The 27,599-nt window shown below is 51.1% G+C and overlaps 1 protein-coding gene across 5 annotated transcripts in view; it reads left to right on the top strand.

Annotated features, from left to right (window-relative positions):
- KSR2 (kinase suppressor of ras 2) overlaps positions 1–26,214 on the top strand; it is a 387,205-nt gene extending 360,991 nt beyond the window's left edge. For 4 of the 5 annotated variants that reach the window (XM_070627136.1, XM_070627133.1, XM_070627138.1 and 1 more), the window contains exons 15-20: positions 11,167–11,263; positions 12,290–12,423; positions 18,039–18,170; positions 22,143–22,272; positions 23,247–23,380; positions 25,523–26,214. In XM_070627136.1, the coding sequence (XP_070483237.1) occupies positions 11,167–11,263; positions 12,290–12,423; positions 18,039–18,170; positions 22,143–22,272; positions 23,247–23,380; positions 25,523–25,529 (634 nt within the window). In that variant the 3' untranslated portion in view covers positions 25,530–26,214. Of the gene's footprint in view, positions 1–11,166; positions 11,264–12,289; positions 12,424–18,038; positions 18,171–22,142; positions 22,273–23,246; positions 23,385–25,522 lie in introns of those variants that run through there. The other variant, XM_070627135.1, reaches the window with a different exon arrangement.
- The last annotated feature ends 1,385 nt before the right edge of the window (positions 26,215–27,599 follow it).

A 27,599-nucleotide genomic window follows, 5' to 3' on the forward strand; every position in this document is an offset into this window, starting at 1 on the left:
GCACGTGGCTCTGTGGCTGCAAACACAGATTTAGGATTTAGCCTCCGAGAGGCCTGGGTTTGAGCCAGGCTGTGCTACTCAGAGCACAATGACCTTGGGAAATTCCATCTTCCTCTGCATTTTGGTTCCCCCATCTCTTCCATGAAGGGGGTGGACCTAGTGATCACTAACACTAGTCAACAACCTGAATTCTATATTTCTATACAGCTCTTACACCATGACCAGGTAGGCCACACTCAGGTATATTCCCAGCATGCCCTGGGGAGGCAGGACTCTCCTCTCCCCCTTCCCTTCCCCTCCCCCTCTCTCCATCTCCCTTCACCAAGGATCAGCCCTGACTAATAGGTCTCGAGGCAGCTCAGCCCCCCACGCCGTCTGTCTCCCCTTCTCAGGCACTCTTCCCAGCATCCTCAGCTTCCCCTCTTCACCCTCTTGGGCCCTGAGCCCTGTGGGATAAAGGACGTAGCCATTTTGTGGGCTTACGCGCACCACTCATCTGTCTGCCCTTTCTTCTCTTACCAGCTACACAGTCATTTTTTAAAAAAACAAGCAGTAAACTCTCTCTCATTAGGGATTGAATTTTTCTAGGGAGAGAGTATTCTTGGGGCTTCAAAGTAAGGACCAGTCACTTGCTATGTGGTCAGAACATGCTAACCCCTGCACAGAAGACAGAAGGAGCAAAAAATGCTTCCCACCCTCAGAGTCACAGCCAAGAGCCTTCAAGCAAGGCCGGGCTCCGTGGAGGACGAATTCCGTCCTGACTTTACTTTCTTGTTTCGGTTTGTCGCCAGTGCAATATCTTCCAAACTGTCTATAGAATAAACATGTGTGTCTGGTTTCATTTCAGTCTGACTCAGAGGTGCTTTTCTCCTTTCTTTCTTCTTTTTTTCTCATTTCACAAAAATAACCCATGTTTATTGGAGAAAAATTAGAAAAGAGAGATAAGCAGCAAGAAAAAAAAAAAAACTGGTAAAGCTCCTAATTCCACTCCCTGGAAATAGGCCTGTTAACACCCTGGAGTTGATCCTCTCTGTGGATTTTTAATGCATATAAATTAGGTGGTATGCGTATACATTTTTGAAATGGTAATTCAGTTTACTGTTCAGCTGAAAAAGAATGTGGTTCTCTTCAAGGAGCAGAAAGAACTGATGTGTCGTGATATCCAGCTCTAGGGGACAGGGCCGGTGGTCTGTGTTGTCTTCTGATGCCGCATGGTGCCTGGTGCGAGGAAGACGCTGGAAGCTTCAAGACTAACCTGATCGGCTTTGGCTCATGGTCTACTTCATGTGCTAAGCCAGGAGGGAAAGACCTGTCTTGGCACCAACACAGCTCTCCCAGCTACAGTGGACAATGGGAGGAAGGAAGTCATTCACTCCTCCATTCATCCATTCACTTATCCCAGGAGCATTTCCCGAGCCCAGCCTCCCCTGGCCCAGCCAGCTGCGCTGCCCACTGGGCCGTAGGGATGCCTCCAGAAGCCCTGCAGTCCCTCTCAGACAGTCTAGCCATCTTCAGCCTGCTCTCCTTGTCCCTGGGTGGCAGCTGGGAATTCGCAAATGGACAATGAGGCCAAATATGGACTGGCCCTGAATTTGGAGGGTGAAAGGAAAGGCCCAGACTTGGAAGGTGGCGGGTCTCAGCTGAGTTCGGTGGACAAACAAGGGTTTCCAGAGGTCAGGCCGTCTGAGTTGGGCTCGGCCAGTTCCTGCTTTGTTAAATCATCTTTTCCCATCTTATGAAATCCTGGAAAGATGTGACGATTCGAGACCTGGACTCAAATCCTGACCCTGTCACCTACTGACTGTGCGACCCCGTGTGGTTACTTACCCTTCCTGCGCGTGAATTTCCTCCTTTGTAAAACAGCGCCTCCCGTCTTAGGAAGGCTGGCGCAAGAAGTGCTCAGGTCAGTGCCTTGTGGCGAGGGCTCCGTAAACAGGGACCTTTGTCTTACCTCGTTTCATCTCCAGTGTCCTCTGGACATAGGGATCACACACGTCCTCACACCTATAACCAACATCCCCTGCCCCACTGCACCCCCTCACGGTTCACAAAGCACTGTGAGATCCAAAGATTTCGGGTAACTTGCCCAAGATCACACAGCTAGGAAGGGGCAGAGGTTTATCTCAGGTGGTTCTGACTCTGAAGTGTGTGCTCATATCCAGCCTGGCTTATTGCCTCAGTTTCCCCATCTATACCCAGACCCACTTTAGAGAGTTAGTAGAAGCTTTAAATGAGATGATGCCTGGAAACTTTTGGCCTCTGTCCTGGTCCCCCAGTACATCTTTGGGAGATGGTCGTCATCCTAAACAGGACGATGCCTGCCCTTCTTGGAGAGATTAGACAAGGAGCGTTTGGTTAGAAGTTCCTGGGAAATCAGCCTGGAGTCCTTACCCTGAGACAACACGATGTGCTGGGAAGGAGGTCCCTGGGGGCCCTTCCTGAGACGCCGACTGGGGCTCCATTTTAATGGAGGCACCCCCCCATCCTCCTGTGCTCGACCTGACCCCACGTTTGTTTCCCCGTTGTCTTCATTGTAACCTACAGTTCTTCTGTCTGCTATTGTCTGTCTCCCCCACGAGACTGTCAGCTCCATCACATCAAGGAAATGGCCCTTTTGTCTTGTCCCTACACATACCTGGCTATAGTACCCTTAATACAAAACTGGCAGGTGTGGGGATTAAATGAGTCAGGATTTCGCAGAAGGTAGGACAGGTACCAACGGCCCCAAATAGCATCGAATCCCAAAGTGAGATAATGATTTTCCTCTTCAATTCTCTTTCCATCCTCCTGGTGACTTTAAGGAGAAAGTCTCCATTTGGTGCTAGTATTTAACTAGGGCGCAAGCTCAGACCATTTGGCAGGCCACAATGCCAAGCTAGGATTTAATTTTTAAAGTGTTTGTTTTCATTGTCTTTTTACATTTGTCTGGGGCTAGAGATTCTGCTTTCCACCTGGTAATGATAGAAGGTAGTGATAAAAGTTTCTTTTTAAAATACGCTTGTTTTTCAAAGGCGGTGCATCTAAAGAAAACTGTTAGCAAATGATAAATAATGAGTTAGCTGATCTGGCAAAAACTCTTAAGGGAGTTCTGGAATGACTACAATGTGAGGGGTACTGAATGAGCCACGCAGTCTGACCCTCAGGAGGTGCTGAGAGAATATGCTGCAGAGTTAGGAAGGAACATGCCCCGGGATGTCTTTGGACAAGGTCAAGAAGGGCAGGTCTTGAATGGGGGCTGGACCACACAGTGCGATGAGAGGCCGAGGACCCGCCGGGCTGCCCTTTCCTGGAAGTTCTCCCTGCAGCAAGCTGGAGGCCCACGCCTCCCCAGCTGGCTGCCTGTGCTCTTGCAACCCTTCCTTCTAAAGCCCAGACGAGGGAGGGCAGAAAGTCTCCAGATGCCCAGGAGCATGGGGCACCGTCAGGGGCAGGAGCACCCCCTGATGGGCAGAACCCCCGTCTTAGTCCTTGAAGGGCCCAGAGCAGCCAAACCGTGGCCTCTGGACTTCAGCAAAATCGGATCCAGCTCTGGGGAGAAGAATCTCATAGTGAGACCAAGTCTAAGCTTCCTTTTCGCTGGCCCCTCCTCCGAGCTTTGCTGCAATTTAAAAGAATGGAGGAGGGCAGTGGGGTGAGCGTTTTAGCAAGAAGAAGCTCGACTCCTCTTTGCATATTCCGATGGCTGGCGGGCCACCGTCATCTTTCTTGTCTGCTGGGACACGAGCCTTCCCCAGCCAGCCCCTTCCTTAATGGAACTCTGTAATTCTTCATTTCCTGGATGCACGTCGGGTTAAGCAGGTGGCAAACAGCTGGCATTTCTTACTTGCTCTCTGGCATTTCCCATTTTCATAAGGAAGCTAACCTGGCATTTTTTATTATCAAGCCCCAGAGTCCCTCGGCTTAATGTCTTCGTTGTTAGACTCAGAGATGACTTAGAAGTTGGAGATTGCCCGCGGCTGGAATTTGGTGGAGTGTGCAACTTGTCGCTTGGAATGTGATTGATTTGCTCGAGGGAGGGGGCCAGAGCGGAGGGCAATTAAGTAAGTTTTGAGTTCTGAGAGGTGGGGAATGCTTAGCAGCAAGGGGTTGTAAATCCCTTCTGACAGAACCAGACCAGGTTTGTTTAAAATAACAGCTGCCTTTGAAACCAGTTGCCTTGGGGGCTCAAATCAGGCAGAGCTGAGGACCACGTCCACCCAGATGTTTCTTTTATTTGGAGGATCAACACCTGAGGGGGGCAGGCACTGGGAGATGCTCTCTAGACCCTGCCATATGGCCTTGGCAGTGTTACTCAAGTATGCCACACTTGGTCCTACCTCAGGGCCTTTGCACTGGCTGGTCTCGCACCCTGAAACTCTCTTCCCCCAGATTATCACATGGCTGGCTTCTTTCTTCATTCAGCTCTTGGCATGAAGGTCACATCCCCAGAGGGGCTTTCCCTGACCATCTTAGCCAGAGAAGCCACCACTCAGCACTCTCTATCCAGCCAATCTGTTTATTCTCTTCATGGCACCTGCGCCTCGATGAACTTCTTGTCTATTCGCCTGCTTACTTGTTGCCTTCTCCTCTAGCCATCAGCCCTGCGAGACTCAGGACTGCCTCCGTCTCCTACCCCATCCCCTATGCCCAGAGCTCCACCAGGCCTTCAGTGGCACGCACCAAAGGGCTTGCAAACTGAACCGATGATTGCTGGGCCTCAGGACAATGAGATTGGCCTTGAGCAGTGGTTCTCAAAGGGAGATCCCCAGACCACCAGCGTTACCTGGGAACTTGTTAGAAACGCAAATTTTCGGGACCCAACCTGGAACCCCAGAGTCAGCATCTCTCGGGGTGGGACCAGCCATCCCTGATTTAACGAGCCCGCCAGGCGAGTCTGCCGCTCGCTCAAGTTTGCCGGCGCTGGCCTGGTGCTTAAACACCTGTGCGGTCTGGGCAGGTGATGCAAACGCAGGAAGTCAGCCAGGTGCGTTACAGTGCAGCAAGGACTGTGGCAGAGGAGGACGGACATGCCCTGTCTAGGGACATTCAGACTTAAGACTGAGCATGCCTGCAAGGCCACCACCCCCTCTACCCAAAATGGACCATCTGTTATCCTCAGCTAGAGCCCCTTAGAGCCAAAAAAAGCCCACGAGCAAACAAGCCAAGAAAGATGAAGACACAGACTCTCGAGAAGTGTTTCTGTGTTTTTTGCTGCAATAACAATAACTGGAAGAGGAGGGCTGGCCGTGTGAGGCAGCCCGTGGCATTGCATCCATTCTTTTGTTCACACTTTTTGTGTGTTGGAAGTGCAGCAGCGTCCAGAAAGCCCTAGACCCCGCCCTCATGGAGCATACAGTCTGGAGAGAGAGACAGTCCATCATCAGAGACTCCAGCTGATAAACGTACAATTACAAACAAGACAAGTGCTGCAAAGATATAGTCCACGGGGCTGCGGGGACCTGCAGGGGAGAAAGGACCTAGCTGGGCGGCCAGGGGAAGTTTTTGAGGATGAATGGGGAGAGTGTTATAGGCTGAGGAAGCAGCACATGCAAAGGCCCTGAGGTGGCTGGTGCAGCTGGAGCTCTGTGAGCAAATAGGAGAGTCCAACCAGAAGAGGGTGGAACAGTGTGCAGGGGCCAGCCTGTGCAGGCCATCTGCCCTGGAGGAGCTGGGGCTCTATCCAGAGAGCAGTGGGGAGCCATGGTAGCAGGGGAGTAACCTGGCCAGCTTTGCGTTTAAAGCAGCCACTCGGAGTGCCGGATGGAGAAAGAATTAGGGAAGCCAGAGAGGCCAGGAGGGGCATTTGTGGTCATCCAGGCAGGAGAGTATTATTATTAGGAATAATATTATTAGCCGTGATATGAGCCGCTGTTCAAGGAGTACATGTAGTGGCCAGATGCTAGGCCAGGCACTGTACTTGTGTGATCTCATTTCAACCCCCTGTACCCATGAGACAGTGCTGGCTTACCCACTGTACTAGTTTCCTAGAGCTGCCGTATAAACTACCACAAACTTAGTGGCTGAAAAAACAAAAATTTATCATGCAGTTCTGGAGCTCAGAAGTCCAGATGGCTCTCACAGGGCTAGAAGCAAGGTGTCAGCAGGGCTGCGTTCATTCTGGAGGCGCTAGGGGAGAGTCTGTTCCTTGCCTTTTCTGGCTTCTGGAAGCTGCCTGCATCCCTTGGCTCATGGCCCCTTGCTCCACCTTCGAAGCCGGCTGTGATTGGCTGAGTGCTTCACACACCCCATCACTCCGACGTCCTCTTCCGCACTCAGGTCTCCCTCTGCCTCTCTCTTTTGCCTCCCCCTCCACTTTTAAGGACCCTGTGATTGCACTGGGCCCACCCAGATAACCCAGGGTCATCCCCCCATCTCAGGAGCCATAATTTAATCACATCGGCAAAGTCTCTTTGGCCATGTAAGGTAAATATGCACCGTTTCTGAGTATTAGGATGTGGGCATCTAATGGGGACCATTATTTAGCCAACCCACCCGTGGCTACAGATGCAGACACTGTGCCCCCAGGAGGCCCAGTGAGTCCCCAAGGCCATGTGGGCTCCGAGGTGGCAGAGCTGGGCTGGGAGCCGGTCTGTCAGTCTTCAGAGGCGATCCCCCCAGCCACCCCTCCCCACAATACACCATTCCCACCGGCCTGGGCCACGCGGCTTGGCAGTGAGGGATCTGGAGGAGGGAAAGGAAGTGGCTGCCACAGGTGCCCAGACTTCGGTCCCAGCACTGTTTTGACAGAATGAACCAGTTTGGACAGATGCCCTCAGAGACAAACCTTCTAGATGGTTTTATCTCATTGTTTCTGACAAGCTCCTTTGGGCTGGATTACAACAAACTTCTTACACCTGCAGTGCCATCTGGGCCAAAAGGCTCGCTGTGTCCCCTGGGATGTGGGGGTCAAAGGCCAGCCTTATGTGAGCTGCCCGGGGCCCGGGCCGAGAGAGATGGTGGCCTGCAGATAAGATGGACATTCCCAGTCCTTGCTCCTCTTCTTGGAAAAAGCAGCTCTTTGTTGTGGAAAGAGATACCAAGAGGGATGTGTGCGTGTGTGTGTGTATGTGTGTGTACGCACGCGTGCGCACGTGCCTCCTGCCCCAGAAGCTAGAGAAATACTAAATATATCCTTGAGCCACTCAAACCCCTTCTCTTCACCTCCAGACCGCCTGCTTCCCAGGCCAGCCGACCTCGTTCATCTTCACTGCCATGGGAGATGTTAGGAGTGACATTACAGCTGCCATTTACTGAGGGCCTGTGACGTGCGGAGTCTCAGAGGAGGTTGTTAAGAAGCAAAAGATGGGGATTAGGAGCATATGCCCTGGAGTCAGGCTGCCTGGGTTCAAACCCCAGCTCCACTTGACCCCTCTGAGCCTCAGTTCCCTCATCTGTAAAATGGGGCTGATCCCAGACGTCATTAAATCTAAGACGCCATTAGTTGGAATATGCTCCCTTTATTTTATGAACTACAGAAACAGAAATGCAGTGCCTATGAAACCATGGTCTGTCAACGAATGCAAGATGTGTTCTGATCTCAGAGATGTTAAAATGTGCAGAAATGTGTGTCTTGGAGTTGATGAAATACAGCGAGAATACCCAGTTCATGGGGCTCTTTTGCGTCGGCTGGCGCCTGGAACATAGAAAGTCCTCAGTACGTTAGCTGGTATTGTGACCATTTTACAGATGAGGAAACTGAGGTCAAAGTCACTTCCTGAGGTCACCCAACAAATAGTAAATGGTAGAGCAGGGATTTGGGCTCCCTTGGCTGCGTGTCTCTTCCATGGCCCGAAAATCATGTCCAATAACTGGGCACCCTAACTGTGGGGGCAAGGATGAGAGAAGGATCAGAAACAGGCTGACATCACGGTCGTGTGTCTGTGAGCAGGTCCTTTGCCCCTCTGAGTCTCCATATCTTCACCATAGGATGGGGGTGATGATGTGGGCCCTGCGGGGTTGCTGGAAGATTCCTGGAGGTGACTTAGGGACCATGCATGTGCTCAGTAAACGCTCATGCTCTCCTCCCCTCCCTTCCCCCTTGCAAGTGGTTTTTAGGGCACCATTGTTAGCCACAGAAATTCCCACTCAGAGCGGTTGCCATGGACACTTGGACTGACTAGCCTGGACTCTCCGAGCCTCAGCCACCCTGGTCACCTGCCTAATGCCCACCCCTGCTTAGAGCTCATTCTTGCCCCGCACCTGCCGTCCAGCTCAGCCCCCCATCAACACCTGGTGGGCGCAGCCAGGCCCAGAGCCCCTAACTCCTCTGTCGACACTGCCTGTCGGGACTGCGTGAAGAGTTCAGAGAAGGATACCTGGGCTGTCAGAGTTGGTTTAGATTTTCTTTTAAATTTCAACACTGTATTAATTGTTCATCCTTTCCTTGCTGGTTTTTTTAAAGTCAACTTTTTTTTGGAAGGATAGCATACCTGCCAAAGTGTCCAGCTCCAGAACACAGCCGGATGAATTTCTACTAAATATACACCTATGTAACCAGCACCCAAATCAAAACACAGGTCATCACCTGCCCCCAGCTCCCTTCATGGCTCTTCCAGTCTCCCCACTCCTCAAGGGTCACCATTATGCTCACTTCTGCACATGGATCAGTTTTGTCTGCTTTCGCACTTTATCGAAATGGAATCATTCAGTGTGAGTCTTGTGTGTCTGGCGTCTTTTGCTCAACATTATGTTTATGAACATCATGTCCTCTGCAGTTAGCAATAGTTTATTATTCTAGAGGACAGTATGAATATAGTTTATATGGATATATCACATTTATCCATTTTTCTGTTGATGGACATTTGGGTTGGTTCTAGTTTGGGGCTATTATGAATGTGTTGCTATTAACATTCTAGAACATTCTAGTACATTCTAGTACATGTCTGTGGGTGACCATGGGTATGCATGCCTGCTGGGTACGTACTTAGGGGAAGAATTGCTGGTTGTGGGTTATTTGTGTATTTGTGTGTTTAGTAGATGTGCCAAGCTGTGGTCCTACCAATTTATAGCCCTGTCAGTGTTAGTTTGTCCATGGCTGCAGACGCCATAGGGTAGTGAGAGAAGCAAAGACTTCAGCAGCTGCTGCTGGAAAGGAGGATGTGAGCAGGGAAAGAAGACGACAGGGATGGACATTGGAAACCTGCGACCCATGTGCAGTTACCTTAAGCAGAAGTCTCTGGGAGTCTTGGAGCCTGTAGCGATCGTTTGCTCTGCCACCCGCAGTGGGCATGGTATTTTCTGGGCTCTGGCCTGTAATGAGTGTAGGTGGCTGTTCAAGAACGAAGGATCCAGAGGAGGGAATCCGCCCACGGTCTCTGCCATCCCGAATATTTAAATGTCAATATGGTTTAATTGGCTGTGCAGACCACCCCACCTCCACCGCTCCTCCAGCAGCCACAGCAAACACCCTGCCTGGGACAGCAAGGCGGGGACAGCCTTGAGTCATCGTGGCTGCCACCCGCCAACTTCCAGGGCGACCTTGGGCAGGTGAATCAGACTCCCTGTGAGTCAGCTACTCTGGGCCGCTCACCTTCAGCAGGTGAAGAAAAGGATCTTAGTCAAAGATCATGGGCAGTTATACATAGCATTTGGGGTGGTGGATGGATGGATAATAGAAGTGATCTGTGTATAAATTTATGATTTATATATATTTGCACAAGTTTGTGTGTATGTCTACCATTTGACTGATCATTGACTCTCTCTCAGCATAGCCAGCATTTCATGAGGACTCGCTATGTGTTAGCACAGAGAGATGTCTACACCTGCACACACCAGCTTTCATGTGATTCTCCTAATAACCCTAGAACACAGGAACTCTTGGCCTCATTTTACAGACAAAGAACCTGAGCCTCAGAGAGGTTAATTCACCTGCCCAGGGTCACACAGTCACTAACTGACAAACCAGGATTCTAACCCAGAGTCTGACTCTAGGCCTCTGTTCTCCTGACCACTGTGCACGCTTCCCACCAGGTGCCAGGCATGGTGCCGAACACTTTCTCTCATTCATTACTCATACTAACTCTACAAGGTGGATATCATTAGTTGCATCTGGTAGATGAGGAAACTGAGGCCCAGAGATGTTAAGGAACCCACCAAAAGACACATAAGAAGGAAGGAAGGTACAGAGCTGGGGTTTAAACTGAGATCCCTCTGCTACCAGAGTTCTGGTTTCAACTACAGGATCTTGGCTAACTCTAGCATCCAACAAGGGCTCAATAAATACTAAAGGAACGAATAAAAGGCCTGGAGTATTTTAGCAATAAAGTCAGATTAAACGAAAAATTCAATCCATTATTTTGACATCCATGGAAAATGAACTTTCCTAATATCATCCCTTCTTCTTGCAACCAACGTTGGATACTATGAGCCAGACACAGTGCTAGGGGCTAGGAACGGTGACTCTAGAATTCCTTCATTCATTCATTCATTCACTTGTTCCTTCGGTGACTTTACTGAGGGCGTGCTCTGTGTGTGCCAGAAACTGGGCTTACTTCAGAGGAGGAGGATGGATGAGCATGCAGGCTTCTAGATGAGGAGGTGTTACTGTCACTGCATAATGTCCGTTTTCCTCTTGTCATTCATCGTAAACCACTGGTCCTCGAAATGAGCTCAGTGAGGCTGAAAAGAGTTGGAAATCCCTCTATCTAGACAGGTGTCTGGTTGGGGGAGTATTATTGGTGTTTACACGCCCCCGTCTAAAGGCTTGAATGCATCATTTGCTGATGGTACTTAGTACCCGTCAGCCACTGCTTTGCTGGTATTTCATCACTGTCCCCACACACCAGCAGCTCCTGGCGAGTGGGAGCAGCTGGGACGAGTGGCCAGCAGAGTGCTGTCTGAGTGGTATCTGAGGACCCCTGAAGTTGTCGGTTTATGCACAGCTTTCCATCTGTGCGACCTGGAGCAGAGGGAGTGTGGCGAACCTACTTCTGGACCAGGTTGGAGTCTGTGGGCATCCTTGGATGCTGGAGGGTGTTGAGGAAGGTCCGGAAGACCCTCAGAACACTTGCTCCCAGCCCCGCATCCCAGAACCAATTCTGAGGTCCAGCCGCAGGCTTATTATCTCATAGGCATAATAGTGGCGTGGCCACGTGTCCCCTCTGTTCTATGTCACTTCTAACAACTGTCGTTGTGGTCACCTTCTTCTTAACAACTGCCAAGAATTTATCTTGTCCTTTTGCTTTTTAGCCTCTGCAAGGGACGGACACTCTATTCTGTGGTGAGGGACGCCAAGATCGTCTTGGATGTCAACAAAACAAGGCAAATTGCCCAAGAAATCGTGAAGGTACGGTGGGGTCTGGGGCCTCCTCCCTGAACCTCGGAACGACCCAGCCCCTCCTGAGACCCATGGTCTGGCTTCAGACCAACAGTCTGGGCTTGAAAAAAATCAGACTCTATCTGAAAAATACCAGGCTGTGTGTATGTAAGAATTTTGCAGAAATACAACCATCGGGGCTGATCTACCAATGTTTGGTTTCCATCTGGTGCCTCATCATCATAATTGGATGTTTACAGGGAGCGGGGGGAAGTTCTCACTGTTAGAATCCCGCACCCCTTGAATCCTTGAATCCCCATGCGTACAAGCCACCTCTCTCCGCAGCTTCTGGGGAAATGTCAAATTGTTGGGTGTTGTCTGGGATTAAAACAAACAAGAACATTCTGCGTTTTCTCGCGGGTACCTCATTAGTCAGTTGTGATCAGGCTTTTATTTCCCATTGGAAGTGTCAGGACTGAGCTACAAGAAGAAATAAAAATGTGACTGCTCATAAAAGCAAAACAAATATAGAGACATTCACCCTGGAGCCAGACCTCCAGGAGACTCCTGTCCATGTTCCTCATTGTGGGGTCGTGGTCCACCTCTTGAGGGACGCAGCGCGCTCTGCGGTGGGGTGGGTCAAGCTGATATAAGGAACGGTCTCCTGCGAGGAGTTATTTTTCAAAGAGGAAGAAGTAGGGAAAGATGGTCGATGGAATTCCTTTCTCTGGGGACCTCTTGTCAGGTCTGTCGCTTCCCTTTTCCCTCTAGAGACATCTTCCTTTGTTTCTTCTTCAGGAAGCAGGAGAGCAGGATGGAGATGGTTTGCAGTAGTCCGAAGGTGGTGGCAGAATTGTTTCTTGGGGACCCTCCCTGTTGCCACTTGCCAAGCCTTCTCCCATGCCGCCTGCAAGCCCTGGGGCACGTCCCCAGCTCTGCAGCTGTTCAGTGGGGTCTCAATGGAAAGGGACGGAGTGTGAACCGTAAACCCAAGCCAGGATGGCAGCTAGCACTTGGGTTTTCTCTGGCGACTCCCTGTGTCCTTGCTTCTTGTAGGGCATGGGCTACCTCCACGCCAAGGGAATTCTCCACAAGGACCTCAAGTCGAAGAATGTCTTCTACGACAACGGCAAAGTGGTGATCACGGACTTTGGGCTCTTCAGCATTTCCGGGGTGCTGCAGGCTGGCAGGTGAGAGGTGGTGGAAGGGCCTGGAGGGTTCATGATAGATGACCCTCAGGGGGTGAAAAGTCGCTAAATGGCTTTAGTGACCTGGACTCGGTAGTTGGGTCGAAGGTCGCTTAGCTGAGCAGCTAGGCTGCTCTGCTGACAATGCGGCGCTGATGCCCAGGTCATTCTCTGATTCCAAAGGGGCTTGTCTTGCAAATGGCACCTTTGAGCGGACACAGAGCATCCCCAAATCCTGCAAAGCCCTTGCCCTTGAGTTTCACTGGAGGACTCTTCACTTAGTCCAAGTACGCACCTGGGAGTTGGGATCGCCCAAGATGGCCTTGCTCAGAATTTTCTTATGAATTCATTAATTTTAGTACAGCAAGAGTGATTAACAGAGCAAGTGATTTAAAGTCAGACCCACCCGGGGGCCCTGCTTGGCTCTGCCACTTATTAGCCATGACTTTAGTCAAGGCGTGGAACTCCTCTGAACTTTAGTTTCCTCGCCTGCGAGAAAAATGATGGGTACGATGACGCCCAAGGGTTGTAGTGTCCTCGTGAGGATAAAATAAAATCACATCCAGCCCAGCGCCTGGAGCACAGGAAACGCTGGGAATGGTAGCTGCTGCTGAGCTGTTGTAGTTAGTATTAATTTGCATATACCTCCCCAGTCTCACTCAGGAGAATCATTAACCATCATTAAGTAATTAACTCTCAGCCACCACTCACCCTAGAGCAAGCCGCCTTGAGTTGACCTCGTGAAAAACAGCTTGATCCCAAATAAACAAGCCATATTCAGAAAGTCTACCCTTTGCGATTTTTAATTTGGAATGTGTATGTCGTTCATGCACACGCGCGCGCACACACACACTCATGCAAACTTTAAACCTTGCGTGTTTTCTCTGATCACGCCCCTAATAATGAATGGTGCGCCTCTCCAGAAAGGCAGCCCCATGCTTTCTCTCATTTGACTTCAGTTTCAGCTGCTTTGGAGAACCACGGATCTCTTTAAGGTGCACCCCAGGGCCCCCGGAAAGTGAATTTTGTTCACGCTCTATGATACCTTGAATCTAAGCCAGACCATCCGAAATTTGGCACAACTTGACCTAGCTGTTTCTGTGAGATGCAGTGACAAACAGAAGCTGACGCATCTTTTTCAGATTTTACTCCATCCAAAAAAATTCAGTCTCCAAATCTACAGTACCAAAGATAAGAAAATAAGAAGGCAGTAAAGAAACAACTAGATCAATGAATAGATAGATGGAGAGGGTCCCTCAGGTCTGCACCCAAGAAGCAGGAGGGCTGGACCCTGCCAGTTCTTTCCTCCTGCTGCCTCCCAGCAGCACTGATGTTCGGGGAATCGCTCGGAGGGGAATCGCTCGCTCACCTGTTCCCGTCCTTCCGCTGCTGTAGGCTAAGGCCACAGGGAGCAGCAGTTGGTGACATCACTATGAACTCAACTATTTGTGTCCAGACAAAAAGAGGTCCAGCAGGTGTTTTCTTTAACTTGGTTCAAGTATCTTTTAAAAAAAAAAAATCAGATTTCTCCCTTCTGGTGGCGTGTCCATACTTTCCATTTCTCCTTGTGGGGGATTCTTCCCCAAGTGGAGGAAAGGGGCGCAAAGCCTCTCACTTTCTTCCTTTTGATTCATGGTTTTCTGAAGCCACAGGGAGAAGAAGAGGAAAAGGAAATGGAATGACATGAGCATCTTTTCCTTCACTCACTCCCAGAGGCCCAGTGTGAATCAGGAAGGGAGTTCAAGTCAAGGGCACGGGGGTTTCCAGCCCCGTTGCCCGCACAGCACCCCTGCCCCGCCCCTGCTCCAGCCTGGTTGTCAACACAAACCCCACTAGTGTCGTGAGAGGCCAGGGAGCCCTCAGAGACAGCTTCCAGCAGAAATCCACCTTTCTCGGCTACCACAAAGCCATTAGTGGCTTCCTGTGCTTTGATGTAAGGGCCTTCGTTTAGAATTTTCCCCTTAATGATACTGTTTCTCCAAGAGTTAGTGTAGAATTGTGGTTAGGAGGCTAGTCTCTGGGGTTTTAAAGACTTGCAGTCAAACAGATCTAGCTCTGTCACTTATGGCCTCTGTGGCTCTGGACAGGTCACTTACGTGATTTGAGACTCTGTGTCCTCATCTGTAGAATAGAGATGATATCCATCTGATCGCAGGTTTGTGAGGATTAAGTGGGATGCACAACCTGGCGTACAGTAGGCGCTCAGCAGGAGTTACTTGCCTTCCTGCCCTCCCCTCAGTGAGAGCTTGGGGTGTTGATGGCACTGGGTGCCCATCGGGGGAGATCTGCCAGGCTGGGGCAGGGTGGGGGTTGCGCAGTGAGGTGAGCAGGTCCTGAACATCCTAACAGATGCCAGGGCTTCCCCCAGCCCGTCCGCGGCGTTGCGAGCAAACAGCTTTTCTGCCATCGTCAAGAAAAGGTGCCATTTGAGATGCCAGCTCTATCATGCCAGCCACCCGCAGGCTGTTATTAATCATAATAATAACCATGATGAGGATGATGTGGGTTAGTCACTGGTGGGCCCATCACCATGGGAATGGGACACCCCAGGGTGTCTGTGCCAGGTCTGACTCCTGCCCCCTCCCAGGCGTGTGCCCATGCCCGCCCCAGGCTGATGGTTGTCGAGTGGCCACCATTCCTCCTCCTGGTCCGGCCCTGCGATTCCAAACCCCCGCTGACCCAGCGAGTCAGGAAGAGGCAGCAGGGGAAGTTGAAGGAGATGGGAACTGAGAAGCTTGTCCTTTTGGCGAGAGCTTCCCACCCCATGCCGCCCCACCCCCCTGGCCTGGGCATGCAGGGAAATATCGGCTGGCCCAGGCCACGGCCCCACTTTCTTGGATGACATTCTTTCTTGGGGCTCTAGTCTCAACTCCATTTCTGAGTCCACAAGATAAAAAAATATCCACACGTAATAATTCTGTCCACTAATCGTGTGGCCCTGGCAGCTGACACAGCCCCACAACCTGCATTGTCTCCTTTTCATCTTTGTGCCGGCTGTGTGGCCATTTTGCAGATGGGAAAATGGAGACTCGGCTCTGCTCAAGGTCACATAGCTAGTAAGCCACAGGTGGGTCCTTAAACCCCTGCAGGTGGCCCCAAGTCTAGAAGCAAGAACTCTCTGGACCCTGCCAACTCAAGGGCTTGTTAATGGACTTGAGTCCTACTTTCTGGCAGAGGATGTGTTCTATCAGGTCTGCTGTACAGAGCCATGTTCCTAATGCTGACAGACTGAAATTGGGACATTTCCTTATTTTATGTATAAATTAGAACAGTGATTCTTGGTCGGGGCTCTCCTGCCCCCCGGGGACATTGGTGATGCCCGGAGACATTTTTGGTTGTCACAACAAGGGAAGAGGTGCGACTGGTATCTGGTGGGTGGTGGCCCAAGGATGCTGCTCAGCCCCCTACAGTGCATAGGATGGCCCCCACCACAAAGAATGATCCAGAGCAAAAGCCAGCACGCCAAACTCCTAGAGCCTGTCTCGTCAGGGTTCTCTGCTCCCTGCAGGTGTCATCCGCAAGGCGACTTCAGGGAGCACGTGAACAAACGTTGTTCATCTTCATTTGAATGTGTACTAAAACAGTGCTCGTTTCCATTTATAGTCGTGTTTAAAATATATATATATATTAGTGAAAAAATCCATTTGTAGTAAATAACAGTCCAAGCAGCACGGTCCAATATGGTAGCCACCAGCCACATGTGGCTATACAATTGTAACTTGATTTAAAATTAAATAAAGTTAGAAGTTCGGTTCTTCTGTGGCACTAGCCGGATTTTGCATCCTCAGTAACCACAGTGGCTAGGGGCTGCCGTATTGGGCAGCACAGACAGAGGACATTTCCATCATCGTGGAAAGTTCTCTTGGATCACGCTGCTCTGGAAGGTGTTCAGATAGGGCAAGAATCATGATTATAGGACACGAGTGAGTGCGTGAAAGGAACAGAGCATCGCACCTCATGTAGCTCAGAAGCCCACCCTGGAGGAACAGCCCCAGCCAGCCAGCCCCAGGTCCCCAGCGGGTCTCCACGTGCTGGAGGCGCTGGTCCTTCACGATTTCGCTCTTGATGGTTCGAGATCTCCGTCTCCCTATCCCACTCCTTCCCACTTTCCCTGTGTTGACTGGCCCTTTCCTGGGAGTCTTGAACCCATGGAAGCCTCATAGGAGGTCTGCTCAGATTTCAGTCCCAAATGAAAAGCCGTGGACTTGCTGAAGACTTCCAGTGTGAAGAAGGGAGCCAGCATCCTTCCTCTTCCAGGAATGTATCCTAAGAAAGAATCATAGAGGCCGGTGAAGGGATATATTCACAGCACCTACCCACAGATGTTCATCACAGCATCATATATAGTGGTGAAGGGGGGACCGCCTAAGGCCCATCAACAAAGGGTTGGCTGTATACATTTTAATAGGCACATGGGATGGCACGATGTGTGGCAATTACACTGGCCTTCTTTAGGTTTCTAGAACACCGTAAACAGGGCTTGCCTTGAGCTTTTGTCCTAATTGTCCCTTCTGCCTAGAATACAGTCACGTGTCACTGTCTTCTTCTCCTTGTTCTCATGGCTGGATCCTTTATGTCACATAGATCTTAACTCACGTTTTACCTAAAGGAAGCCCCCTCTTCTCCTTGACACATTCCCGTATTTAAATTTTTTATACCACTTATCACTAGCTATATTTTTCCTATTTATTTAATTCATCTGTTGTCGCCTTCCCCAAGCAAGGTGCAGGCCCCAGGAGGGCAGGAGCCGTGTAGGTCCTGTTCACTGCTGTGTTCCCCGTGCTGAGAACAGAGCCTAAGCGTAGTAGATGCGTCACAAATACAGTCAATCCTCATAATACGCGGATTCCATATTTGCTAATTCACCTACTCACTAAAATTTATCTATAACCCCCAAATCAATACTCATGGCACATTTGCAGTCACTCATGGGCATGTACAGGATGGTGAAAATTTGAGCCACTTGACATGGCATGTTCCCATCCAGGGTGGGACAAGAGGATGCTCTGCCTTCTTGTTTTAGCTCTCATACAGAGGTGACCGGAGCTGGAGACCTAAGGGGGAGGGCAGTGCAGCGCAGGAAGCTTGACTCTGCAGCCAGCTGGATGGGGTTTTACGGCTCTGCCACCTGGTAGTGGGGTCGCCTTGGGCAAGTCACTTAACACTTCTGAGCCTCATTTCTTTTGTGTAAAATAAAGAAAACAGAGTAGGCTAGAATAAGTTGTTTTTAGGATTATAAGCTATGCGAATGTGTGCACGTCTGTGTGTATACATATGTCCTCTAGGAGCAAATGATTCGGCATTTGCTAATTCAGAGTCTGCAGAGACTTTATGGAACCACAAATGACAAGAATCAGCTGTGTTCGTGGAGTGAAGATGGCGAAGTGGGGGCCTCAGAGGCCGAGGGTCCCGATGATGGTTTGATTGTTGAGTGTCTGTCCAGACCAGCCTTCCCGGCACCTCACACCGGCTCTTGGCCTTAAGTACGAGGTCAGCAGCACCTGCTGGGGGGATGTGAGAGAGCCAGCAGAGATGGTCCAGGGACTTGGGGTCAGTGCTGGGGGACCGATCCTCGCCAGGCTGTGACACGGCACTCACTCTGTCCTTTGCTTCTCCAGGCGGGAGGACAAGCTGCGCATCCAGAATGGCTGGCTGTGCCACCTCGCACCCGAGATCATCCGCCAGCTGTCTCCCGACACGGAGGAGGACAAGCTCCCGTTCTCCAAGCACTCGGACGTCTTTGCACTGGGGTAGGTGGCCCACCCTGTCCTTCCAGAGCCCCAGCCCAGGCCGAGGGGCAGTTATCATTTCTTTGGTGCTTTTGGAAGGGCCAGGGCACCTGTCTGTGGAGGCAAAGGTGGCTGGATTTCTCGGTGAGACTGGGGGGATCTGATGGGGTAAAGTAGAAACAGTGCCCCAGCAAAGCTTCCTGCCTGGTTCTAACTGGTTATGTGACTGTGGTAAGTTACCCGACTCATTCCCTCATTCATTCATGCAAGAGCCTTTCCCTCGATGCCTACTGTTAACAAATTATCCAAAAAACCTTAATGGCTTAAAATAACATTTATTATCTCAAGTTTCCAGGGCCAGGACTTTGGGAGTGGCCTAGCTGAGTGGTTCTGGGCTGGCTCAGGATCTCTCATGAGGTCGCGGTCAAGATGTCGGCCAGGGCTGCAGTCTCATCTGAAGGCTTGACGGGCTGGGGATCCACTCCCGAGGTGGCGCACTCACGGGGTTGTTGATGGGAGGCCTCAGTTCCTCACCACACAGCCTTTCCAAAGGCTGCTTGAGTGACCTCACAACATGCCAGCTGGAAGCCCCATTGCCTTTGTGACCGAGTCCCAGAAATTATGTGTTGTCACTTGTACCATGTTCAGTTTGTTAGAAGCAAGTCGCTAAATCAAGAGGAAGGGAATTAAGGTCTGCTTTTTGCAGGAAGGGATATGAGAGAATTTGTGGACATATTTTAAAGCCACCAACGGTCCCTACTCTGTCTTGTCTGGTGGAAGACAGAGCACATTTTAGCAAAGTATGATAAATGCTATGCTGAGGATAAACATAAAACTGTGGGAATGAGAGAAGAACTAAATCCAGCTTGGGGGATCAGAGAGGGCTTCCTGGAGGAGGTGACTCTTGAGCCTTAGTTAAAGGTTGAATATAAGTAGGTCAGAGGAGGGTAAGGTGAGGCGTCCAGATAGAAGGAACATATGAAAAGACACAAGGGCAGAAGAGAACAAATTACCAGAAATGGAGGAACGTGTGGGGTGTGGAGGGAGAAGGGGAGCTGAGGGGTGGAGAATCAGGAAAAAGTAAGGCTGGGGGCGGTGAGATGAGAGGCTAGAGAGGAACCAGGCATCCTGCAAGGACTTAAAGACTGAGTTAAGGAGTTTTCACTTCATCTTCACAGTACTAGGGAGCCATTGATGGTTATTAAACAGAGGAGCAACATAATTATATTGCTAGTTTTAGAACAATCTCTCTACTGTGTCAAGAATGGAAGAAGGACAAGCTTGAGGCTGGGGGACCAATCCAGGGGAGATGCTGGCTTTCTCCACTGAATCAGTGCCAGTGGGTATGAAAGCTGGAAGAGACATAAGAACCATTCGTGGGGTTGCAGCAATGGGGCTTGATGATGGATTGAATGTGAGCAGTGCCCAGATATCTACCTTGAACAACCAGGGGGGAGAGTGGTGTTATTCATAAAGGTAGCGACCCTGGAGGTGAGGCAGGGTTGGGGCATGCCAGGGAGGCAAAGAGAACAGATTTGGACACAGAATTGGCACTACTTTGGAGATGACCAATGGAACCAACCAGAAGGCAGCTGAATCTACACATCTAGAGTTTGGGAAAGGGGAGTTTAGGATTGTCAGCAAAGAGAGGGGAAGGAGAGAATGAGGCGTCTTTGAAAGTGGGGAGGGAGGAGAGACTCCAGGACGTAGCCCCAAGATGCAGAACAGCACGCTCTGGGAAGGTGAGCTGGGAAGGTGTCTGTGCGCCATCCCTCAAATGGCCGTGCTAATCCTCACCTTACCTCGTCCGCGGGGCGGTTGCAAGGGCTGCCAGAGAGGACGCTGGGGAAGCCGGTAAGGAAAGTTGCAGGCTGCAGATGTGGGCAAGTAGACAGCAGCCTGAGTGATGTAGACAGACCGTCTTGTGGAAAAGTACCCACACTGCGTCCTCTCTGTAAATCTCAGGGGGCGGGTGTTTGCTGGCACATCAGAATTCTCGACATCTGTCACTTGGACCCCTTTAGAGACTGTCACTTGCCCTAATTAGTTTGTGCCCAAACTTGATGTAGTTAGATATTGTTATCTGAAACCAATTGCAGTCGTTAAGTTGGTATCTTTTAGTATAAATTTAGCAAAAGAAAAAATTTAATTAACAAAATGTACCAAAGTAAGTAATTGGTTTCCCACTGGAGTTTTCATCTTTAGCAATTTTTTTTTTTTCTTAAAGCGAGTTTCTCTTGAAAGTTGGGTTTGAAAGGAAGTTTTAATGAGGCTTTTATTCCTGACACTGTTGAATTCTGAGGGACCTGGTACTCTGGTTTCCTGCCAATTAGGTGCATCTTGTTGCCTGGGAACACCATGCTCAGGCATGACTTAGAAAGAAAAGGGACTTTTAAAAGTGTGTTGAGCACCATGTTAAGCTTTTTAATGGTGCCGTCTCCTGGAATCGTCACAAGCACCCTTCAGAGCCGGTACCTTTGTAATTCCCAATTGACAGGTGAGGAAACTGAGGCTCCGAGCGGCTCCGGGACTTGCCTTATGGTAACTGGTGGTGGAGCAGCCGGTCAGACTTGGGACAGCCCGCCACCAGAATTGGAGCTTTAGATCTTGGGGCCTCAAGGGGCTGGAGAGTCGTTTCCCCAGGCAAAGTTCTACTTCCCTCAAGACCCATCGAGGCGTTCGAGGAGTGCGTGAGAAACACCTGTAAGGTCCCCGCCCAGGGCCAAGCTCCTGAGAGGCTCCCTCCCTCTCTCACGTGAGCGGTGCCTGCCGTCTCTCTGTGCCTCCTTCATGGGGCCCCCACCATCAGCTTCAGAGTTGCCGTCCCAAACTGTTCACTGCCCCGATTACGAAGGACCCTTCAACAGGATGGAGGGGGCGCTTCCAGTACAGCATAGTGGCCCGTGGTGCCGTTCTGTAGTCAGACGAACTGGATTCAGCTGTCGCTGCACCTCTTATTTGCTGTGTGACCCTGGGTGGGATCCATGACCTTCCCGAGCCTCAGTTTCCTCATCTGTAAAATGGGGATAATAACAGTGCCTCCTGTTTTCAAATGTAGGCTTTGTTATTATTCAGGTGTGATGAGGCCAACAGATTGGGAAGTCAATGCCCTTGAAAAGATGGTTTGTTACTCACAGTGCCCAAAAGGAGGAGGCATGTCATACCACGCAGGACTACACAGGGAATCACCAGGGTTGGGCAGCAAGCAGAGGGAGAAGGAGGAAAATGTGGGCAAGAGCCTTGGCTGTGGTTTCCTGAGGAAGGAATGGGTGAGGCAGGGTGAGCAGGCTTAGGGTAGGCTAGTATGACTAAGGTCAATGGGCTCCGGGGCTGGAGGCTGCCCTGAGCTGGACAGGGAATATTGGCCCTAAGGGTGAGAGCCTGATAGAGAGGTGGGGAGGGGCCTCTGGGCTGGCTGGTTTGCATATGAAAGGCACAGTCCGGGCGGGTCCTCTCCTATCTCTAGGCATTGGCTAGCCGGGGAGGGGCAGTCCCTCCAGACTCAGCAAGGCCCCAGGTGTCAAAGCATCGGAATAAAAAGCCACATGTAACACGCCTCCCCCATAATCATAATCAAGGCAAGGGGCTACAGTGGCATCTAGCATGGAGTAAAAGCTCAATGTGTTGTTTCTGATGATGATAATAGAGAACATCCTTGTAAATGAATTTTTGTCTGTATCCCTAATTATTCCCTTACGGTGGTTTCCTAGAATTACAAATGTAGGGTCAGAGATCCTAGCCACGTTATATTAAACTGTTCAGGTTCTACGCTTTGATTCATTTCAATTCAGGCACCTGAGAAGGTGTCCTGGGGAAAGTGTGACTTCCAAGATATCCAGAAGCTTTAAGTGCATCCCGGTGGCAGAACGCCAGCCCCAGGAGGGAAAAACTGGGGAGCGGGGTGGTCAGTCAGCAGGCTGGCCGGGTGGGTGTGTGTTGGTGAGGGATATGAGTGACGTATCACACCAACACCCCCTTAATGTCTGCCAACAGCACAATCTGGTACGAACTCCATGCCAGGGAGTGGCCTTTCAAGACCCAACCAGCAGAGGCAATAATCTGGCAAATGGGCACAGGCATGAAACCCAACCTCAGCCAGATCGGCATGGGGAAAGAGATCTCGGTAAGTCCCGGCAGAGTGCCAGGTCTGGGGACAAGGGGAGAGGCAGACACAGTTCTGAGCCTTCTTTCTCCTGTGCGTTCAGGTTACAAATGCTTTCCCAGAAGGTGACAAGGAAGCACACCCACAACCTTGTCAGATCCTGGTTTGGGGCTTAGCAAGCAAAACCTCGGAACTATGCCTGCAATTCAGGTTCCTGCCATCAGAGGTGCAGTAGCACTCGGCCAGGATTTTCCTAGCGATAGATGGCTGAGTCAAATAGAACCAGGGAATTCCTCTTTTTCTGTTATTTTTTAAAGATATTCATTAGAAGATTACCCATACTAATGATTCTGATTTTATTTGCATCTACATAAAAATTTTAAGGTCTTACTCAGAACAAGATATACAGAAATGGAGAAGCCTGAGTATAAATTAATAATCGTTCTCTAAAACACAGCAGGAAGAGTCCTCTCTTTTGATCAGAAGACAGATGAGTCAGGGAAGGGGTAATTATCTGTATGTTTTTAAGGATTACTTGCCTCTAGGTTTCCTCTCTCAGGTGAGGAGATTCTAAGAGTAGCTTTCCTCTCTTTGACTTTGAAGAGCCCTTATAGGGTTGGGATGTGGACAGAGATCTCAGGGTTTCCTTTCCTCCCTCCCTTTTTAGAAAAATGCCGAAAAACTCCTGGGGATCATTATTGATCTCAGTGTATCCCAGACCTTCTAGTTTAGGGCCTATCTAGTTTGCTATACAGGCTCAGAAATTGGGGTGAATACAAGGATGGATGGGTGGATCATAGATGAAAGATAAATGCATGAATTGAAATGGACACATGGATGGATGGGTGGATGGATGGATGGGTGGATGGATGGATGATGGAGGAATATGGAAGTGGGGTAAGTGGGTAACAAATGGACAGATCCAATGCGGTGTGCCAAGGAGTAATCAAGAAGTCACCATTTATGTTCATTCACCACATGTTGGTTTCTTTTAGGACATTCTTCTCTTCTGCTGGGCCTTTGAACAAGAAGAAAGACCTACCTTCACCAAGCTCATGGACATGCTGGAGAAACTGCCAAAGCGAAACCGCCGCCTATCTCACCCCGGACATTTCTGGAAGTCTGCAGAGTAGGTGTTCTTCCTTAGCATCCCTCTCCACTGCCCTGTCCTCTGCCCTTGTCACCTTTTTGCTCCCCTCTCCCCTGACTCCTCTGCCAGCCTTCTCCTTTCCATGCGCCCACCTCCCTCCCCCAGTCACCACCTTCCCCACCAGGTTTCTGTTCAGCGGGGTCTGCTCTGGGGTTTGGGTCCCAGACTCTGCCATCCGGGGCCTTGGTCCCTGTGGCTACCATGGCTACCTCTTTGCCTGTCTCTTCCTGATGAAGATCGATGCCTCAGTGACACTGAGCGTCATGTGGCAAGGCTGTGCCCTACCTACCATGCCACATGTGTCAGCTATTCTGTGTACCCCTCCACAAGGCCTAGCTTTCAGGAAATCTCCCCTCTGGGCCAGCAGTCTGTCCCCATCATGGAGTGAGAATACAGTGACAAAATAAATAAAGTCCCTGACCTCATAGGGCTTACGTTCTAGATAGGGGACAATAGCAGATAAACATGTTTTAAAAGGACCATCATTTCAGATCGTAATCATTGAAGAGACAATAAGACAGGCTGTGTGATGGTGATGGACGGAACGGGTCAGAGAAGGCCCCTTGAGAAGGCCCCTGCGTGAGAAATGAGAGTCCAGGTGGGAGTGAGCACGCAGAGGTGGGAGAATAGGAAGGAAGTGGGTGGACCTGGCGAGCAGGAGGGAGATGAGGTCCCAAGGGTGGCCAGAGGCCAGGTCAGCATGGTCTTACAGGCCAGGGGAGGGGCTGGGGTTTATTCAAAGGGTGACAGAACTTCTCAGAAGCTTTCTCATGACCAGAAGGCCCCCAAGAGGCCACGTGGTCCCACACCTGCTTCCCCAGGGCCCTCCACTCAGTGAACGTTGTGGGGACCTAGGCCACAGCCCCTAGTAGCCTCTCATTATGTTCTGTCTCTATGAATTTGCCTATGCTAGATATCCCATGTAAGTGGAAGCACACAATATTTGTCCTTTTCTGTCATGCTTTCAAGGTTCATCCACATGTAGCACATATTAGAACATCAATTTCTTTGTATGGCCGAGTAATATTCCATCGTATGGATAGCCCCGGATTCTGTTTGTCCATTCATCTGTTGATGGACATCTGGTTGGTCTGCTCCTTTTGGCTGTTGTAAATAATGCTGCAGTGAGCATTAGTGTGGAAGTATCTGTTCGATTCCCTGCTTCCAATTCTTTGGGGTTGCGTTGTATGTCCATTGCACAGCACTGGTCTAGATCATCACCATGACGACCAGCATGATCTCCATCATCTGGGTACCACTTATTAAACATGTGTGACAGGTGCTGTGTCAAGCATTCCATCTGCATTATCTCACTGAATCCTCAGAGTCCCCCTAGGAGGTAGGTGCTATTACTGTCTCTGTTTTACTTATGAGAAAACCAAGGCACAGAGGGGTTAAGTGCCTTCCCAAAGGTCACACAGCTAATAAGGAACAGAGCAGTTATTGGAATTCAGGTTGTCCTAGACCCTAAATCCATGATCTTGACCCTGCTTTCCAGGCAGGGATTACCTGTGTACCTTCTGGGTCTCTTTCCAGAACCGTGCTGGAGGAGTAAGCACCAGTTTCTGCCCCTGATGCCCAGATCCTGGCATGACAGTCGTCAGCCAAGCCTCTGCTCATAGCAGGAGTCTGTGGTACAGATCCTGGTCTCACCCCCTCTTCCTTAGCGAGTGTCCTGAGCAGCTCTACATGGCATGCAGACTGGTGTTTCAGCACCACGTGGCCTCAACCCAGCCACACGCTGGTGACCATCCCCAGTCCAGAAGCTACATGCTCCGGGGGGACGAGTTCTAGGTTCAAATCCTGACCCTGCCGTTTCCTGGCTGTGCACCCTGGGCAATACACTTAACCTCTCTGAACCTCTGTTGTCTCATCTGTAAAACGGGTGCCTATCTTGCAGGCTATTCTCAGGCATCTATGAAATCAGGAATGTGTGGCACTTAGCACAGAGCCCTGCACATAGTAGGACCTCAGTAAATAGAAGTAACTCCTTTTCTTGTAGAGGACAGGAGCAGCTCATCTCAAACCACCTGGCCCTCTGAGAGGGTGCCACTTCACCAAAGATGGCATTGTCATATCCATGTGACCTCTTCCCATCTCTTCCTTCTTTCCCTGCTCCAGGCTGTGACCGTCGGACAAAGGGACCGCGCTCAGCTGCCTCGGCTCACGAGCCACTTCTTCTTCGCTGCTCTGCCCTCTGCCAGCTCAGGAGGCCAGAGGCTCACATCAGAGGGGACCGGCCCCGGCTGGCCTGGGAGCGCTGCATGACAGAGTTCGCAGCTTCCCTGCACCCCCCACGCGTGCCCCTTGGCTCAGGCAGGGCTGGGGACCCCCGACCCCTGAGCCAGGACTTAACGGGACCAGCCAGGGAGACGTGGAATTGATGCGTGAGGCCCGGGGGACAGCGTGGAGAAGAGAGCTGCAGGCTGGAAGCGGAGCCCCTGGGCCACGGAGACTGGGGCAGGAGGCCCCCGTGGGCAGGCTCACAGGACCGGTCTGTGTGTACATGTGTGTCTTCGTGCGTGCCGCCTTTTGCTCTCGATTCCCCTTGACAAGCAGGAGTCCGGCCGGCCCAGCTCTGGAGCGCTCCTCGGCTGGTCTGGTCTGTGTCGAGGGTTCCAGCTGCCCTGTCTGGGAAGATGGAATGGGGATGCAGAGCTGGGCACCAACATGGTGGAGGCTGCCGGGCCAAGATCTGGGGGGGACTCAGCTGTTCCTTTGTAAACATCTGTTCTCAGAGGCCCCAACCCACGCCTGTCACGGTTTGTGGCACCTTTGCACATAGCTCCGAAATGCAGCAAAATGGTCTTGCATGTCTTTTGAGTTCTGGGTCTCTCTGGGGTACGGCTCCTCACTTCCGCCTTCTGTTCTGTGATGGCATTGTCCCTTTTCGCCTCACTGCCTCACCCGCCCCCTGCCATTCGGAAAGCACAGTGGCTCCCTGGCCAAGATGACTTCTGGGGCTCCTCACAGCTCACCTTCATCCATGACACCCCTGTAGGCTGGACCCCGAGGACTGGGCTCTGGGGAGGAAGTTCTAGGATAGTCCTTTGCCCTCCCTCTGCTCTGGCACCTAGACCAGCTAAGACTGTCTGCCGCAGTGACGGATGCGGGTCCCTGGGATGTGTGTGTGTTGGGTTATTTGGCAGATGAACAGCGTCCTGTTTACAAAGGATCCCCCCACCCTTCCTCCTTAGGAAGTCCTGTTGGGGAGGTGAGGAGGGCAGCTCTTTGCGGGGGTTCTGCATTCTCAGCTCCAGCCTGAGGCAGAGTCCCAGAGTGGCTTCCCCATTGGATGTCTGTCTGCGCATGCTCAGTGCCCTGCCCTCCATCCCTGCCCCTCGCTCCCCACCTGGGCAGCCGCTTTTCCCGACCACCCTGGGGTCAAGTGTTCCACACCAAGTTTGCCGGGAGCAGGTCAGGAGTGCAGTGTGTTGGGGGAGCCTCTGTCAGATATTCCTTACCTTATAAGTCTTACGTTCCCAAAACCCTGGACCCCATTCGCATGACCTGGCGCCAAAGGGAAACCTGTTCCCCAGCAGGGCAGTAGCTGGGCACTGGGCAGCAGGCACGACGCCCAGGGCGTCCCACAGCCCCTCTGTACTCCTTGCGCACTGCCCAGGCTTGGTTTTCTTCTGGTCACTACCTTATCCAGGCATCTCCCTCCCAGAGAGGGTAACTCAGACTTCAGAAACCCTGCCTAAGCTCAGACTCGACATCCGGCCAGACACGGGATCTTCCCCGCCTCGGGCGGCCCGCAGGCTGGTTCATGCACTGGGGGCCAAGCCCACTTCCAAACTGGGAAAAACGGTGAGACCAGTCATGCTTCCCGAGACACTGGCCAAGGGCAAACCCCTGTGCCTCACGAAGGGCCTTCCTGAATACCTTCCCAGCACTCTCCCCTGCTGGGGACCAGAGACTCCAGGCCCCCATGGGGGCTGTTCCTAAGTGGACGTTTCTCTTCTGGGGACATCTGTCACACTGTGGCTCTCAGCTCAACATCTGTGTGTCTTGGAGGCGTTTTACACACGTTTGCACAAGCCCCAGCTGCTCTGATGTTGCTGGGGAGCTCTTGTCAGTGGCTGCCTCCATGTCCGAATGAGTCACCCCATGGACCAACTCCAGGCGGGGCCTGGGTCTGCCTCAGTGCTGCTGCACGGCCTCCTGGGGACTTTCTTCTCTCTAATCCAACCAGGAC

The sequence above is a fragment of the Equus przewalskii genome, chromosome 7, assembly GCF_037783145.1.
Source record: "Equus przewalskii isolate Varuska chromosome 7, EquPr2, whole genome shotgun sequence".
NCBI lineage: Eukaryota > Metazoa > Chordata > Mammalia > Perissodactyla > Equidae > Equus > Equus przewalskii.